The sequence below is a fragment of the Aulonocara sp. 'chitande type north' Nkhata Bay genome, linkage group LG16, assembly GCF_057382095.1.
Source record: "Aulonocara sp. 'chitande type north' Nkhata Bay isolate Kocher_YH1m ecotype deep benthic linkage group LG16, A_spYH_male_GT1.1, whole genome shotgun sequence".
NCBI classification, from domain to species: Eukaryota; Metazoa; Chordata; class Actinopteri; order Cichliformes; family Cichlidae; genus Aulonocara; species Aulonocara sp. 'chitande type north' Nkhata Bay.
In genome coordinates, this window is record NC_141359.1 from 39,075,085 (window position 1) to 39,094,053 (window position 18,969).

General features: G+C 41.4%; 1 protein-coding gene across 6 annotated transcripts in view; it reads right to left on the bottom strand.

Annotated features, from left to right (window-relative positions):
• Positions 1–18,969, bottom strand: part of LOC147312090 (partitioning defective 3 homolog B-like) — a 219,468-nt gene that overhangs the window by 143,566 nt on the left and 56,933 nt on the right. For all 6 annotated transcript variants that reach the window (XM_086267748.1, XM_086267747.1, XM_086267746.1 and 3 more), the window contains 2 exons: positions 16,329–16,423; positions 5,471–5,538 (listed from right to left, as the gene is read on the bottom strand). In XM_086267748.1, the coding sequence (XP_086123874.1) occupies positions 5,471–5,538; positions 16,329–16,423 (163 nt within the window). The remainder of the gene's footprint in view (positions 1–5,470; positions 5,539–16,328; positions 16,424–18,969) is intronic.

An 18,969-nucleotide genomic window follows, 5' to 3' on the forward strand; every position in this document is an offset into this window, starting at 1 on the left:
GTGATCATTTCATTTTCAAAGAGCTTCCTGTGCACACACATGTAAAACGCCTATGAAAGTTCATATATGGTTTAAATAAGCCGCTGCTACATGCTGGATGCTCTTCTGCTGGGGAAACAGCAGACAGACGAACACTAATATTATGCTGATTAATCTCTGAATGTAGATATATTGTACGTGACGTGGAACAACTAGATCCAGGCATCTGTAACTGGTAAGCGTGAGTCTTCTAGTCGAGGCGTGATGAGCTTTTCTGTTTATCTAGGAAAAAAGCGCCTGTTGTCTTTGAGGAAAGGGGACTCCACAGGAAGCTGAGATGTCCCAGTTTTCCTCTAGCAGTTGAATCCAGCCTACAGTTGTTTATCTGCACGAGCACGGATTCAGGAAGACTCTCAAAACGTCACATGCACACACGATGCGATCTGTGCATGTCGAGGAAACTTTGCGCACGCGTATTTAACAAACTGTAAGTGAGCCGAACGAACGTCTCAAATATTTTCAGACACGTGCACGGGAAGCTTTTCAAAAGTGAACAAGTCTGTGAAGCGGAAATTCAGAATATTGTCTGTAGATTATAAATTTTAACTTTAATTATTATAGTTTTAGATGTTCAAATTTCTCTGTATTTGTGGGTGGGCTGAAAAACAGAATATACACACATTTACATTATTTATAAATCTGGGTTTATGCTTGTGAATCATATTAAACGCATTTATAAACCTATGGAGACACATTTACTCTTTCCTGGCATCGTTACATCAAAACCACATTATTCAGGGCTCGTCTAGAGGGAGCAAAGACTTGTGCCCAGATGTTGCAGTTTCAGGATTGGAGACAATCTTTGCAGTACAGCCACTCCGGCCCTGACAGTAGCAATAATAAATAGTAGTACTACATTTTAAATGTAGTTTTCATTTGATTAACTTTGGTTTGATTTGAGCAAACATCTTTCAAAGGTCATTGTAGCTCGTAAAATCCAAGTTTCTTATTTTTTTCTGTTCTTAAAGCTGCATTCTCTGCGAGTTCCACCAGATGGCGATAGCCGGGGTTGCAAAAGAGCTGAAAGGTGAAACGCTGCATGTGTTCGCCCTAATTTAGACCATGGAGCCCTACTCTAAAAAGCATCGCAGCTTTAAAACTGCCTGTGAAGTTAGATTTAAAAGTTTTTTAGAGCCTGTTTGGTGCCATCGTGTCTGAGTACAGAGGATGACGACACCACTTACAGCTAATAAGTCGTACGTTAGTTTATCCCAGAAAGCTACGTCTGTTCATCTGGACGTTACTTTCATCACTCCAAGTGTTTTCCTCAGTTTTTCTTAGCTGGATGATTCAGGAATGCTTTCAAATACATTACTTTGTGTTCGCTAACTACTGACAGAACCGGTAACTCTTAAGTTGTACTGAAATCATCAGTCGGCACTATTTTATGTAATTTGAATGCTTTTGCAGTAGATAAGCTTTATAAGCAGTGTACCAGGATATTTGGTGTATGGCAGCATAAAGCATTCATAGCGTACTATGAACACAGACAAAGATGTTCCCGTGTGCGCTTCACATTAACTCCTCGACCATTTTGGGCTACAAAGAAAACTGAAATAGTTCCTAAAGGATGAGAAAGATTTTGTAATTTTACAGCCAACATTACAAAGTAACTCCCTGCAGCCTACATGAAACCTGGGTGACAGGGTGAGGGTGTAATTTAACCCCCAGTTATATGAAGCTTGTCCTTCTTTTCTCAGTTCACAACATAACAGGTTTCTTACAGTCAGGAATCCCAATATCCTAAAAGAAATATGATATAACTGATACTTAAATGTAGACACGATGGCTTTATATCCAGTTCTTTATCCCTGCATCATTTCCATTTTCCTTATGACTAAGAAGGTCACAACAGCGCGTCATAAAAGGACCCTCGGTAATAAGAATAATCAACGCCGCAATCTCGGTTCAAACTTTTCTCCCCTGAACTGCAGGCAGAGACTAAATAAGCAGATTAGTATCAAAACACCAGCAGAGTAAAATTCACTGGCAACGAATGGAAGTGTTCGGTCCCCAAATACATATTCATACGCTGGTAAAGCAAGGCTAAACCTCTTACTTCCAGTTAGTTTTCTGCACTCGGTGAAGCCTACTTACCTCTTCAGCTCGTATAGCTTCTAAAACACCTCCGATACTCTGCCTGCCTTATTCACAAAGAAACATAATATAGCTGAAATGCTATTTCAATAAACCAATTTACAGTAAATCTGTTTCCCTGTATAAAAAGGACATTTTGATTCAAACGTAATGAGTTTTCTGGTGTGCACGCAGCGCGGTAAAAATTATGATGAGCCATAACCGTATTTATAGGTGTAGCTTCACATTTAAAGGTGCACGAATGCTCGCACGCAAACACACTCCGGGAGGACGACAACACGCACAAAAACACACACGGCGCACAAAACTCATACTCTGTCACAGGGACGCACGTGTTCCTCTAACGTATGCCTCTCTGCTCCAGTATTTATGGCTGCGCTCCTCTCATTTTGGACTTTTTTGCAATTTCAAGGATCGTTTCCCCAGCGACCACGGAAACCATTACATCACGTCTACATTACTCACAGATGAGATGGTTGGTGTGAGAAAAAAACGTTACAGAGAAAAGAAAACAAATCTCAGCGGGTGTCTTAAATATTAACTGTTATATTTACTGCGCTGAACGGCAAAGTGTCACAAGAGGTAATCAGACTCAGGTTGTTCCCATTTAGTTTGCCCGTCCATTAATTCAGGAGGCAAAGTTGTGCGTTATAGTAAGTCATGATTTAATGAGGACGCCATAGAAAGGCCGGGAAAAAAGAGCAGGTACTGCCCACATCTGTCACGGAGGCTGCTTCCGTGTCGTCTACGTGTGTGTGATCTAATTCCTGCGTGTGCACAGCCTTAAAAGCAGAGGCTAAGGTGGCACATTATTCTTACAACACATTCATAATTCTCCTTTACAGGTTAACTACATGTTGTCCTAACTGAGTGTTAACTGCACTCGGTAATAAACTTTACATTAGCGGAGGTCAGCGCTGCACACGGATCGCTTTGTAACAGCCGCTGACTCATTCACTGTCTTGGTTTTTATATTAGTCAGTCTGTTTGGGTGTGTGGGCACTTTCACGAGCGTTAACAGAAAGACGCGTTTGAATCCGTCTGAGACGTTCGGATCGAATCGAGAGAACGAGGAAACGAAGCGCACAGTTACTCGTTTTCATTCGTGCCACGGCAACTAATGGACAAGCCGAGGAGAGTGAAACAGTTCTTTCAGGTAACGGCACGATTATCAGGCAGTTACTGTGGGACTTTGTTAGGCAAAGCAATCTTTTCAACAACGCCATGCAGGATTGTTCTGGAATAGTTGTGGCAGTGAATGCCTCGTCAGCCCACAAGAAGTCTGCGCTGCGACAGAAAGCTCTGAATTTCTCGTATCTGTGATCGTCACTAAATAAATCACACAAAAAATACGTGAAGAAACAGCGAGCTGTGGCAAAATGTAAGTATCACTATCAGTATTCGAGGGATGAATCATCAACCACAACAATGTTGGGCTTTCTTTAAACGTCCTTCATCTCTCAGCCTCAGCTGCCAATTCACAGGAAGTTAGAAAACTAGATAAAGTTGTTTACCTGTTAGATTTTAATCAGAGGACGACATTGTTATGAAACAGGAACTTTAACAGAGAAACAGGCTGGTGCTACAGTTCCACACAGAATCTTCATTTTTGTCGTGAATCTTTTCATTTTAGAACTTTTCCTTTGACTAAGCGGCTAAAATGGCACCAAAGGGTGGCAATGACGTTACTTTTCAGCACGATCCCAAACATGCTGAAACATGCAGTAAAAGCATTCCTGGACAGAAAATCGTTATCACGGATCGGGCCTCCCAGAGCTCGGAGCTCAACATTATTGAAGCAGTAAAATCAGACGACAGGTTGCCTCAGAGGCTTCACACCATTTACCGACTTACAACTTTGTTAGAATTGTACCAACTCTGGTTTTTCTTACAATCCTTAAACTATTTATGTTTGCACGTTTCAATAAATTGCAGCATCCATTTCCCATTTTCCTACTGAAATATGAATAAATGAGCGGTGGCTCCAGTTTTTCATAAAGACACTCACTGCCATATTCTCTTAGCTGCAATCCCAGTGGTGTAGAACAGCCTGAGCGCAAATATACAACATAATTCAAACTGGGAAGGAGGCTTACTTGCAAATTTGATATAAGGTCAACGAGGACGAGGCTCAGGTAGCCTGTTCTCAGGATATTTCTGTGTTAAAGCTTATGGAACAATGAAATTGCTTTTAAATTGTATTCAGCCAAAAGAGAGAAAACAATGTAGAAAGCTGCAGCTTAGAATCTGCATTTCTTACTGGTGTTCGTCAGGGACAGATGAACCTTCACAAGCTCCCTAAAAGTTTTCTGGGAATCTGACACCGTCTTCCAGAAAATCGATTGGTCACTCTCGACTGATGGGTGTAAGGTAACCTGCCCCAGAGCAAGCCAAGAGTGCAGGGTACGGTATCGTGCTAATCTGCTCCGGTGTAAATGTAAACCATCTCACAGTACAGGCTTCTGTAGAGGGAGGAGCTTAATGCAGGGCTTGACCACAGAAACACACCTGGCTAAAGCCTCACCGTCAGCACTCCTGCACAGATTTGCAGTACTTTACAGATTACTGCGTATGCTGTGGACTGTTTCTCCCTGTGTTATAATGTGGCAGCCTGCCCTCCTCACTACCAAAACAAGCACATGTGCACACATGCCTAAAGGCCCAAAGGAGGCACAGGGCACTGCACACCCTGAACACTTAATTACTGCACTCATTAGTGTTTGCATGTGTGTCTGCCTGTGAAAGTAAAAAAAAAAAAAAGATGCAAGCATGTTTGTAGCTGTTTATTTTCAGCCCATGTGAGTGTGGCGGTCTCTGCGTGGCCGTGTGCGTTCACTGAGTGTGTTTCTGCGTTTCTGTTTGTGACCCTGACCCTGTTTTGGCAATCTTTTGTAGTGAGCTAATGATGGAGCTTTTTGCACTGCATCTGCGATGGCCTTGATCTGGATTAGAATACAGCTTTAATGAAGGGAAAGTAGGGCAGAAGTACACACATAAACAGAAGTAAACACAAATGTAGACAAACATGCACACAAACAAGAACTATCCTCAACCGCAGCCTCAGCACCCGGCAGCCATCCAGAGACACACCTGGGCATTAACAGGCTTTTTCTTCTTTTTTCAGTTCAATTCAACTTTATTTACAAAGCACCAAATCAAAACAACAGCAGCCTCCAGTCGCTCCACCACCATCTTTGCTGCTCTCTGCGAGTCATTATTCCATCTCTGCTCCAACCAGCTTCATGACCACACTTCTTTAAAATATATTTTACATGTTTATCAAGGTGAGCAATTAGTTCAGAAGTCAGTCACACACACACAAATACACACTGACCTTCCACTGAAGGGGTGTTTGGCTGGCCGCTCCACCCCTGCTGGCCTCTCCACAGTGGGACCAGCTGCCTGCAGAGAACAGACACAGAGCATGTATACTGTAGACATGTGGACAAATTAAGTAATTACGGTTTAAATAAAAGTGTAATGAGTGACTAAGCCAAGGAAGTTTATGTATTTTGATTTAAACTGTCTAAAATTCAGAGTTTAGAATAAAGAAATGAGTGAAGTGAACAAATAACAATTCATATATGAAGCCGGTCCTGTTAGAAGAAGGTAAACGCAAGTGTGAATCACATTTATTATACCATAGTGTAAAGTTTGCATAAAGCCACAGGTCTGTCAGCCAACAGGACTGACCCGACTGCTTCTGCCTGTAAAGCTGTCTCATCATCAGACTGGGAAACGCACCTCGGCAGACCTGGCTGGGCTTCGGTCAGTGCTGGTGGAAAGGAGCTCTCGCAGGAACAGGATCAACTAAACAATGTAACTGGTCGATTTCTCCTCAGAGTAGATGTTTAAACTTCATAATTCATAATCCACAAAATCCCATTTTTTGTGAAGCGTAATACTTTTGGACATTTGGATATATTATCAGTCAGTCTTTAGTGACAGACTTTTCGTTCATTATTTTAATATGTTTTTAGAATTTAGACTTCTAAAACTACTCAAACTACACTTGCAAAGAACTGAAGATTTATTTTTATATGAAATGTTTATTATTATTTGTAAGAATGACCCAAACTCACATATGAATATTGGTGAATATCACAGGGGGACATCAGACCTTGGAGAGCATGCTTGTCTGAGCATATGGAGACAAACACACGCAGGTCAATAAGTCTCTCCGTTAGTGGTAGACACTAATGGACTCATATGACCTTTAACCTCTGACCTCAGTCCCCCCAATACTGCCACATGACCTACTCCACCTGTCAGAGACAGAGAGAGGAATAGATGGAACGAAGAGAGGCTGAGAGGAAGACAAATGAGACCAGGGAGAGGAAGAGCAAGGAAGAGGAAAGTCGGGGCGAGTCACGAAATACACGTAAAGTCAGAGACGACGGGTGACGCGACAAGACGAGGAAGGCAAGGTCACGTTCGCCGCAGAATGACAGATAGCAAACATATGTTTGCGGTTTGGCGGCTCGCAAATCAATTAGTCTGGCCTGGCTGTCGATGCCGTCACGTGAGCTTAATTAGAAACAGGATGACAGGTAACATTAATTATAGTAACCTCCTGTCATAACAGTCACTCGTATATTAACTGCAAAGCCTCTGGTGCTTAATTGTATGTCTCATTTAATAAATGTGTGTAGTAACAGCCTCTCTCACTCTGTGTCTCTTTGGAAGAGCAACATATTAATTACAAAAGGCCACCAATGTATGTTACTTATCAGAGGCTAATTTAAAACAAGTAAATGAATCTGAACGAATAAATGTTTCTCATTATTCACACTGACACCAGCGCGTTCCTCTGAACACTTCTTCTACTTACAGACACTGAACCTCTTGCAGTTTGGAAACTGGAGTCGCTGCTCTTATTTGAAGGAATTAGCTCACTTTCATGATGATAATCAGGTTTTTTTGAAACATTAACAATAAAAGTTCATTTAGTTTTTAGAGGTTAGAAGTATTAACAAAGCTGCAAATTCAGCAGTGTCAGTAAATCACAGCCCACAGAGGAATTAATAATTATAAGAAAATGTGAGACATTCCCACAAAGACGGACAGTTTAATTGGACGCAAAGTAAAAGTTTATTAAAAATAATGATTGAAAGATCTAAAGCTTGATAAGAAATGAAAGATATATTTATTCAATGACAAAGATTTATTTGAAATATGTTGAGGCCTACTGCAGGGAAAAATGAATATATTAGTCTGTCAGAATTGGACAGCTTAATCAATACTTGGAGCATTAATGGTTCTGCAAAACGTGTAGAATAAAGAAGCAGATTTTCCATTTTGAATCACTGATGGATAATCCTTGAATAACTATGCTTTTAACAAATGGCCTGCAAGCGTTTAGCGTTCATGGTCCAATCTAATAATTGCAAACTATTAGTGATATTACTAATTATTGAATGACCAATCAGGCTAAGTGTTCCCTGAAAATGCTACCACAGCCGGTATGATAAATTAGTATTAATGCATTCTGTGTCTGCGTGTGCACTTTACGTGTCTTCATCTGTATGAACCTGACAAAGCCAACGCCATCCATCTTCCCTTTGGTAATGTGCAGGAATAAATATGGAGTTGTTTTAATTCTGAACAGCAAAGGAAACAAAAGCACTGAGATATAACATTTAATATTTTTTCTCATTAATTTGTTTTTTTTTTAAGTTAATTAAACTATTTTTTAATGTTTTTTTCTCTGCTGAAATTTTTAAACTGCAGCAGGTAAAGGAATCAATGAAGCATGAAACACACTACAGCACACACGTGCTGAGTGAAGTGTGTTTTTGGGTGTTAATGTAGTTTTTAGTGCACGTCAGAATCATTTAGTGCAATTAATGAAACCAAGTTCAGCTCAAAACAGAATCATTAATTCAGTACTTAAAAAAAACCCAACGCTGATTCAGTTCATCTGGAGGCAACGACTTCAGCAGGAGGAACCTTTCATCATCCAGGTGAGCTCTTCAGTCTCAGCTGACTGCAGGTTTTCCCGGCCGTGTAACAGGCATTGACACACAAACTGCCATAACCACTAATGGCTATGATTACTATTCACAGAGATCTGGGGGTGACTGCAATCACAGCATTGTGAGATAGTATAGATTTACTCTTAGACCCCCTCCTCGGTTCGGTTGACTCCTCGCTCAAACCAGCATTCCTCCCTGTTCACCATGTGGACTGTGTGGGCGTGCAGTCAGCGGAGACAAAGACGTCCACGGATGAGTAATACAGGTTTCTCCCAATGAAAACACTGAGGCTAGATAAACTGAATCAGCTGTCTGGAATTTCCTTTCCCGGATAAGTGGACATGTACCGCTACATCTCAGGAAAAGGTTTAGGAGAGGGGCGTGTTCACCACTGCGCTGCAGCATTTCTTCTTTGAACAGGCCAACTGATGATAAAAGCACAGACACCGACTGGTTTGAACCACAGACTAGCTACAGTGACATCATTATTTGGTTTTTACCGTTAGCATCATTACCATTCCCATCTCGGTTTCCCAAAACCACACGTGACAAGGAGGCTCGGGTCTGACTGTCAGACCTCTCGCTCATTGGCTGATGACTTGTGATAGGCAACACGTTAGCCAACAAGCACATCATGGATAATATGGAGAATATTCAATATGACCGGAAAAAGTGAATGAACCCATAAACTCAGCAGCAAAGTGTTTACAGAGTCCAAGACAGAAGCCAAGACTTCCCAAAGACTTCTACAGGACTAGAAGGGGTTTTTGTTATCGCCACCTGGTGGTCTTCAAACAAAATGCAGGCCTAGCACACAGTGGTCAGCGTCAGGGACATGTCAATGCATACGGACCACGCCCCTAACCACAGCATCCAGGTGGATGAGGACTAAACTATTATTTTCCATCAGGTTGGAAACGTCCTTTTCAAAGCTGTGAAGTTGCTCATGTTAAGACGGAGTCTTTGGAGATGGGCTTGTGTTGCAGCCAGCCTTCAGCAGCCTTCACTTAGAGGCACTGCAGCTGCAGTTTGTGCTGCTATTCCAACACTGGCATCATTTCTCAGCTCTGGTTACTTTGTAAGCTTTATTTGAAAGCCAAATATTTTGCTATTCTTTAACGATTTCAGCTGCTCACCAGTTACTTTCATAATGCTCCAACTGGGCGGGATTGTCTGACTGGAGTAAGCAGCATCTCTTCTGTCTGGATGGCAGCTTATGGAGCTTAGGTTTATGTTATATCATTAGGAAGTAATGATTCCTTTACAAATATGGAAATTCATGATAAAATCTTCATATTATTGTTTATTATTAGCACATTTTTGAAACTATGCATCCACACAGTCTGGTAAACTCCTCCCCAGCTTCACATCTGAAAGACTTTCTCTCTCTGGAACGCCCTTTTTACACCCACTCATGTTTCTCATTAACCCCATTAGCTGTGATTCACTCCACCAGGTGTTATTTTTCTTTGTTTGGGGTTTTTCCTCCACTTGTACAACTTTTCATCATTTTGTTCCCCTTTTTTCATGTTTTGTATGTTTTTCACATCAGTTTTTAGAATGATGCTTTTGAAAAACACGTTTTTCAGTTTCTGTCCAAACACTGTTAATAACACAGTTATAGATGTGTATATGAAAAAATAAATTCAATGACAAACATGCATGAAAGGTGGCACAAAAGACATGATGAGACATGCAGACATGCACACACACAGGTGTAGCATTAAAAATAAGTGCTGCAGTGTCCCTGTGGTATTCTAGACAATAATAAGCACCCCCAGCCCGAGCAACACATTTTTACCAACATGTATCCCTGCCTGTGTGTGTCTGTGTGCTGTAAGCATGACAGACAGTAAGAAAGGGAAAAGAGTGGGGTTTTTTGGTGTACTGTACTCATTTGAGTCTGGCATTTAGAAAGAAAGAGCTGCACCAGTAAATCTTTCCAGGTCAAAATTAAATAAGAGAGGGGACCAAGAGAAGGAGCAAAGACAGAGACAGGAGAAAGACAGAGAATTACTCCAAGAAGAGTACTTTCTTCCCCTCATCGCTCTCACAAAAAGGCCAAGTGACAATTTGAACAATTACCCAGAGCCATTACCTCTATCTGAACCGTGCTGCTTGAGAAAAGACAGATGAGCCAGTGACTGAGCGTGTGCGCGTACGTGTGAGTACGAGCGAATGAATCGAAGAGTGAGGGACGCTGAAAGAGACGAAAAAAGACTGACAGCGACTGAGAAAATAACGTACGAGGAAGAGACAAACAGAAAGAGAATTTCTTCAGAAAACACTCAGCACAGGGCCATTTAGCACTCCAGCACTTACATGGTAGTTACTGCAGCACAGCAGGTAGATGGAGGAAACCCGCGTGGCACCGACGGCTTAAAAAACACAAAGATGTGAAGGAAAAACGTGCAGAAAGAGAGATTTCTTTTTACAGCTGTGGTACGGTGGAACGGTTGGACTTAAATCTGATGTAACGGTTTATATTTGCAAACACACAGACAGATATGTGTTGGTCCTCCTGACCCGCTGACACATGGACTACATCTATTCTTGTGTTTTAAAATCTCTGCTGTACAATTATCCAACCCTGTAAAAAGAACAGCTCAAAGACAACATTAAAAGCAGAAAATTACCATGACATTCACGCCCATGATGAGTGTACGTATATGTGGATCAGTATGATCCGGGTATGATTTTGGTCCGGGTATGACTCTTTTAACGTAACACAATGTCGTTATTAAAGACGATGAACATTAATTCACAGTAATAGGAGTAATATAAGTTGAAAACTACAGTTCTGAGATTTTATGTGTGAAATAAGGGAAGCCTGAGGAGCTGATGTGGTCAACCAATATATAAGCACCTCAATGCCTGCTGCATTACTGACATCCTGTAATATTTCATATCAGTAGCTGCACGAGTGACAGCAGCTTAGTTGTACGGAGTGGAAATTGAGTTTAGAATAACACAATCTGTGGCCCTAAACTCCTTACCTTATTTCTCCAGGAAAGATCAATGTTATTAGCAATAAGGTGCGTAATATTTATTATGGAGTTTACTATGAGTGCCAAGCTGTGGGTTACTGGTCTATTTCTCATCTCACTTGTGTGAAGTCAGTGTAACAAAACTCAACAACTACCAACAAGACATGAGACAACAGGTGCAACCAGGTGCTGTTGAACTCTGCAGGACAAATGCATGTGGCACAGTCACAAACATGTTAGGTCATCCTCAGCAACAACGAGCATGGAGACTGACCACCTCTGAGGACCAACCACAGTCCCCTAAAGCACTAAACCCTGCAAACAGAGAGGTCTGTGGGGAAAACAGCGTGATTAAGAAAGGGTGTTTGTCCAGTCAGGAATCTCAAGGGCTCAAGGATCACTACTCAGGAGTCTAATCAAGCACGGGCTTCCTTTAACCAGCGGACTGGAGGGACTTTCTGAGTAAATAAAGCCACAACAACATGTCAGGACTGCATGTCTACACAACAAGCACACAATAATGATTTTATTTATTATAATATTCTGTTAATGCGTGTCAATTATTAATGAACAGGTGTATTTAATTATCAATGATGGGATAAAGCATTAGAAAATATATTAAACTTTTTTATAATGAAGAATTTTAACACTTCAGTTCAATTCAGTTTTATTTACACAGCATCAAATCACAACAACAGCCGCCTCGAGGTGCTTTCTATTGTAAGGTAGACCCTGCAATAATACATACAGAGAAAAACCCAACAATCATGTGACCCCCTATGAGCGAGCACTTTGGTGACAGTGGGAAGGAAAAACTCCCTTTTAACAGGAAGAAACCTCCGGCAGAACCAGGCTCAGGGAGGGGCGGGGCCATCTGCTGTGATTGGTTGGGGTGAGAGAAGGAAGACAGGATAAAGACATGCTGTTCAGTGGTTCAAAAATTTGTAATGACATTAAGGCTAACAAATGAGAGCATTAAATAACTTGTTTTACTTGATTAATTTAATTATCTGGATACATGTGTATAGAAAAGAAATATATCTTTAACTTGTGCTTTTGCAGAGCGGCCCACAACATTTGAGCAGTGGAGTTGTGTGGTACTTGTTGTAATTTGTTATGTGAAACGACAAAGACTGTCGCGTATAAAGAAGTATGCGTGTCCACTTTACAAGGACAAAATTGGCCTCAGTCACACACTGAGGTTGCTGCCAGCCGCTGTGAAAACGATCACTAAGGCTACGTCCACACCTAAACGCGTATTTTTGAAAACAGTGATTTTTCTATGTGTTTTCGTTCACTGACAACGGAGATTTTTAAAAACTCCTGCCAGCGTGGAGATTTTTGAAAACTGCGTGTGGACGAGGAAAACAGAGATTTAGTCATGTGCGCCATGTTATTGTTTCCATGAGATGAATTTCTACAATGGCAGATGTAGACAAAATACTATTTGCTGTTAATCTTCTGCAGTTTGTTCTCTTTCCCTCCCAGGCTTCCAGACCTCTCATTGGCCAACATTTCTACACGGTTACAATTATATCGCCACCTGCTGCTTCGGCATGTCCTTGACAGTGTTTGACTTTGTTTTTTGCGTTGTGGACATGGTTCTTTTTTTTTTTTTTTAAACAAAAATGGAAAATCGGTACGTGGGTCAACCCAGAGACTACTACTGCGTGGAAAATGATCGAATCCGCCAAGGCAGCACCGCATAGACTACAAGATCTTCTGTTTGCTAATGTTCCCGCCAATACGCTCTACAACAACAACGAATTTGGACCTATTATTGCCAACTCTATACAGGTATGGAGGAAGATAGAACGGCGGCTGGGTGCTCCAGTTAAATTTTGTAAAAGCTCACCACTCTGGCATAATTTAAAGTTACTATGTGGCAGCCGACCATTTGTTCAACCCTCTTGGTTCTCACTCGGGATAAACCTTTTTGATGATCTATTCAACGCCCAAGGCCTTTGCTCATTTCAGGACTTAAGGACACGTTTTTCTCTTCCTGCATCTTCTTACTTTGTATATCTGCAGCTCAGATCAGCTTTAAAAGCATACGGTGTCCCCTGGGACTCTCCTCTTCCCTCTCATCCCATGTTGGACTGGATCCTGCCTAAATCTGGCAGACCCTCTGTTTCCAAAATCTACAACAAATTAGCTGAACATGGTATGAAGTCCCTGCCCATTGAATCTATTTGGGTCAGGGAACTGGGAGAACTACAGGTTAATATAGACTGGGATACAGTGTGGTCTAATCTGAGTTTGACTTCTAAGAACCTGGCGCATCAATTAATTCATTTCAAAACCATACACAGAACATACATTACGCCCTATAGGAGGTTCCAGATGAAACTACAGGCTACGTATTACTGTCACATCTGCAATGATTCATCACCTGGCACGTTTTTGCACATGTTTTGGGACTGTCCTGTGGTATCCGATTTTTGGGTCTTTGTGAACTCTGTGTTATCTGAGGTACTGGAAGTTTTTTATGTTCCCAATCCTGGTCTTTGTCTCCTTAACGATACCTCTGAAATCTCCTTAAAACAAATGCAATGCAAAATGTTGTTCGCTGGATTTACATCCGCAAAGAAGACTATTACAAAGCAATGGTTCTGTCCTGACATTTGTATGGAATCATTCTGGAGACGATGTCTTATCCGTGTTATTGGTTTTGAACATACCACAGCAAAATTAAATAAAGCTCGACCCACGACTGTTGACGCTTGGAAAATCTTCTCATCCAGAGTTATCTCCTGGAAGAGGCAATAATTGGTTTTAACTTTGTGTTTTTGTGTCTTTTCTTTGCTGTCCCTATGCCTTGTTTGCTAATGTTTGCTTTGCTACTGCAGTTTACAGCTGTGCTGTATATGTCTGTACCCCCCCCCCAACCCCGTTTTAAATCAATAAAATGTTGATCACAAAAAAAAAAAGGAAAATCTCAGTTTACAAAAATACCTGTGTACATGTGGTTGTAGCCAAAAGCTTCGTTTACACAGACCGGTGAGTGACTCCACTGGTAACCACTGCTCACCTGGAAAAATATGTATTCCTGAATTGTTTAGCTGAAGGCTGCTGGCAGTCGTCAGTGTTAAGATGGTGGCAAAGAGGTTTCTGCTGCTGCTGCACCAAAAGCCTCCTCGTGATTGCCTTGGTTGCCAACAGACTGCTGCAGTCCTGATCATGTGCTTGATAGACGCTGACGTGTCTGCAAAAGCGAAGCCTGTTTGACTGGTTGTTGGCTGCAACGCTAAGGCACAACTTAGAAAGTAAATGGGGAGTTGCAGACAAAGTACAGTAATTCTTTAGGTTTTAAAACGAGTAAGTAATGTGTAATATATGTTTTAAATAATCTACCCAATGCTCTTGGAATAAACAGTGTAACATGATAATGAAGGTTATAGATTAAAGATGGCAGAGCTCGATCAACGTTCAATTTGAATTCAAGCTAGTGAAATTAGCTGTTCTCCATTAGATGGATGTTGGGTTTATCGCGCTACATGTAAGCAGATGTATCAGGTCATCGCTGCACTTGTGCATCCTATATTTTTGGGTCTGAGTATTCAGATAGGACAAAGAAAGGAAACTGAAGAAATGCAGCATGGACAGACTGACTGTTTTTAAGAAGATCACGAGACTAAAAAGTGCAAACAGCTTCAGAGAAGAACCCAAACATGACAGACAACAAACGGTTAGTATTCCTACAGCAGCTCCTTTTGTGTTTACTTTGGGTTAACTGTGACTCCAAATTAGTCATTCTGACACAAACTGGGTCAAAATGTTAAAAATGTTTAAAAAAAAAAAAAAGTGTGTAGAAGGTGGAAAATACTGGGAACATGAGAGGAAAGGATCAAAAAAAAAAAAAAAAAGAGTTTGCCCTATGACCTTTGAAGAGAGAGAGACAAAAAATGAAAAGAGAGGGAAGAAAAACTGTATTCATCCATCTTTGTTAACGGAGCCTGAAGTGACAAAGTGTGTCTGCAGAGAAAAGACATGATGACACTAAACGCTCCATTCAGCCCAAACCTTAATCACATGTGCCTCACACACACACACACACACACACACACACACACACACACACACACACACACACACACACACACACACACACACACACACACAACACTGATTCACCCACAGGACACCTGAGCTTGCCGTTATAAACGTGTAACCGTGTGTTAAACATGACAAACACGAGCAGCGCACATCAAACAAAACACTTTAAATGACAGGATTGTGCGTGCAATGATGTTGCATTTACATTCACATCATTGTGTATATGCACAGTGTATATAATGCTTTCCTACATACATTAAAAGGCCAGACATTCATAATAATAACAGCAGACCAGGCCAGCTGTAAAGTATTCCCACTACTTTCATTTATGCTTCCAACTAGAAAAGAAATTATGAATTTTCCTTATCCTTTCCTTATCCCCAGCAGCATCAACATTAGACGTTTGCATGCTCGTATAAACGTTGAATGCTATACTCTTTATGAGCTTTATGAGCAGTGGGGTAAAATTAGCATTTGTCCCTGGACTGCTGCTACAACAAAAGCCACAAGGGCATAAATATCTCATCGTTTCTCCCTTTTACAACAGCATTAGAAGGAAGCTCACAGTGCCCATGATGAGACAGAGTAAATCAATAACTTACAAAAGCTATTCAAATACATTTTAAAAAGATAGTATAACTTTGGAAAAACCTAATGATACCAATCAGTTCGACTTTAATAAATATGCCGTGGTACGCGGTGTCATACAGGAGTTAGCCGGTGCCTATTTAACACAATATATCACAGTTCTTTTCGAGCTGTTGAGGAATTAGGAAGAAGAAGACCGTAAATATCCAGCTAACAACAGTAAATGTATACTCAGCCATTATGTGTATTTCCATAATAGAGGAACATCTGGACTAACCACACTTAACTTGAACTGCTGAAGCTTGAGGAAAACTTTGGAGAGCATTATTGCACCGACCAAGCACTGATCGTTTAGCCTCGTACACCACAGGTGTGGCTCAGGGCCATTCTGCTGATTCACAGGTAGACCAGCCAAGACCTACTCCTATGCATATATATATGAACATATACGTATTGTTTTAATACATACCAGAAAAATCCTTGAAATGTAAGTATTACAGTATTTTTATATTTTAGTTTTAGGTCTTTAAGTGTGTTTCTGTGTGCTGTTCTCTCTTTTTTTCCTCCAGTGGCCTTAGGGTCTTACCATCAAAGTGTTGTCTTCCTTGAAGGAGGGCTCAGACTCTGCTGGTTGGGGGCTGAGGGCAGAATCACTGCTGCTTCGCACCAGCAGGGGTGTGTCTATAATAAGCACACAGAGGACAGCATCCAGTCAGCCACAGACTTAATGCGCAGATACTTAAACATTAATTGTAAGCTGATGAGCGTACACTAACAGAGACATATACGTGTTATCTGCAACATGATGCAAAATCAAGACGAGTTTGAAAGTGAGAAGATCTGCCGCCCAAAGTCATGGTTATACATACACGAGTGCAGAAATGTGTGTTCGTTTATGCAGCTTCAGTGTGCACACTAATTAATTACTCAAAATGTTTGAAGATGTTCAGCAGCCCGTAAATCAACAACTTTTCCCTCATTTCTATCTTTGCATAAGCTGTGTTCAGAAAAAAGCACATAGCATGAATCTAACCACCAACTAACCACACAACAGTTGGTCTGAAGCCACATTGACTCTGCTCCTCTGGTCAGTCCAAAATAACAGACAGCGCCTGGCTCCAGAGCCAGACAGGCGAGAGGTTTATCACAGAAAAATAGAAACGCACACGGAAACACACATAAATGTTACGTTCTGGTCACAGCTGGGACGTTTTCCTGAGATTTAATGTGTTAATTTTAAATGTACAGCTACAGCAGCTACACTGTAATATAAGAAACATTTTACAAGTCTGTGGTTTTAGATTGGGATTGTTTAGTGTGTAAAGTCCAACTTTGTAGATTTACAAATAGGTTTGTTTAAATAGCCATAAATTGACACTCACTGGACAACTTTAAAAGTTCACCCTGCTAGGAGCAGGTGGATGCTTCCTTCATGGTATGGATTCAACAAGGTGCTGGAAAACCCTCAGAGATTTTGGTCCATATTGATATGACAGCATCACGCAGCTGTGGCGGGAAACAGCCGTTACGCCGCATCCCTAAGGTGCTCTATTGGATTGAGATCTGGTGACTGGAGACCATTAGAGTACAGTGAACTCATGACAGAGCCCAGCTAGAGATGATTTGAGCTTTGTGGCATGGTGTGTTATCCTTCTGGAAGCAGCCATGACAGTAAGGTCCACTGTGATCATAAAGAGATGGACATGTGTGGAATTTAAATGACGCTTAATTAGCATTATGGGTCCTAAAGAGTGCCACAGACCCACACCGTTACACCACCACCCTGAACAGCTTGATGTCATTTACACCAAATTCTGACCTTACCATCAAAATATTAAGAAATGGAGTCTCATTAGACCCAGAACAGTTTCTGAAATCTTCTAGAATCTAGTTTTGGTGAGGCCGTGCGAATAGCAGCCTCAGTTCCTGCTCGTAGCTGGCAGGTGTGGCGCCCGGTGTGGTCTTCTGGTGCAGTAGCCCATCTGCTTAAAGGTTTAAGACAGGGGTGGGCAATTCCAGGCCTCGAGGGCTGGTGTCCTGCAGGTTTAAGATCTCACCTTGGGTCAACACCCCTGAATCACATGATTAGTTCGTTACCAGGCCTCTGGAGAACTTCAGGACATGTTGAGGAGCTAATTTATTCATTTAAATCAGCTGTGTTGGTTCAAGGACACATCTAAAACCTGCAGGGACACCGGCCCTCGAGACCTGGAGTTGCCCACCCCTGGTTTAAGATGTTGTACTTTTAGAAATGCTCTTCTGCATACCTTGGTTCTAAAAAGTGGTTAATTGAGCTACTGTTCTGTTCCTATCAGCTCAAACCGTGAAGACACTAAAGATGGCTGTGCAGAAAGACCCCAGCAGATCAGCAGTGCATGAAACACTGAGACCAACCTAACAGCTATGCTAGGTCAAAGCCACTTAAATCCCTTTTCTTCTCCCATTCTAAAGCTTGGTTTGCACAGAGGCTCATAAGGTAATTGCATTAACAAGTCATCGAACAGGTGAGTGAATATTTACTTAAGTGGGATGTACTCTGTGAAACACGAGCCATATTTAGCAAATTTGTGAATACTATCCAATTAAATATAAGAGCTGGCATTGGGTTTAACGACCCTCAACTTTGATGCAACAACCAATGGGAGCAAAGAAGACCAGTGGTCATGTGCTATGATGGAGTGGGAAATGTATAAAACACAATTTTCTCACCCTCTCCAGGACAAGCACATTTGTAAATCTACTTCCAAATTAATTTTGTTAACATAAAGCAAAGTTTGTAGGGATTGAACCGCCACGCTCCCCCGGTGAGGAAGGACGTGGCGACACTGAATGTGTGATGTATCTGCAACCAGAACATCACAGAGCTCTAATGTGCGACACGTTAATGTATACACTGATGCTCATGCATAGATGGTTGATCTGCACATTTGTTTGTGCAAGAAGCTGATATATGATAGTGTTTTCGTCTGTGCATCTCATCACCCCTTCACATAAAATAATCACTTAACAGAAACGGATAAATGAAACACAGCGTCCTTTGCTTTGTGCAGAACGGAGAAAACGTGAAATTGGAAGAAAGAACTGCAAAACTAAAGCCAATTACTGAGATTTATTAGCAGTGGCATTACTATGACATGTGTGGTATACTCCCAGACCTTAACTCTACCCCTCCCACTCATGGGGACCATCAATCCATGCATACATTAAGAACACTGTCATGATAGTGT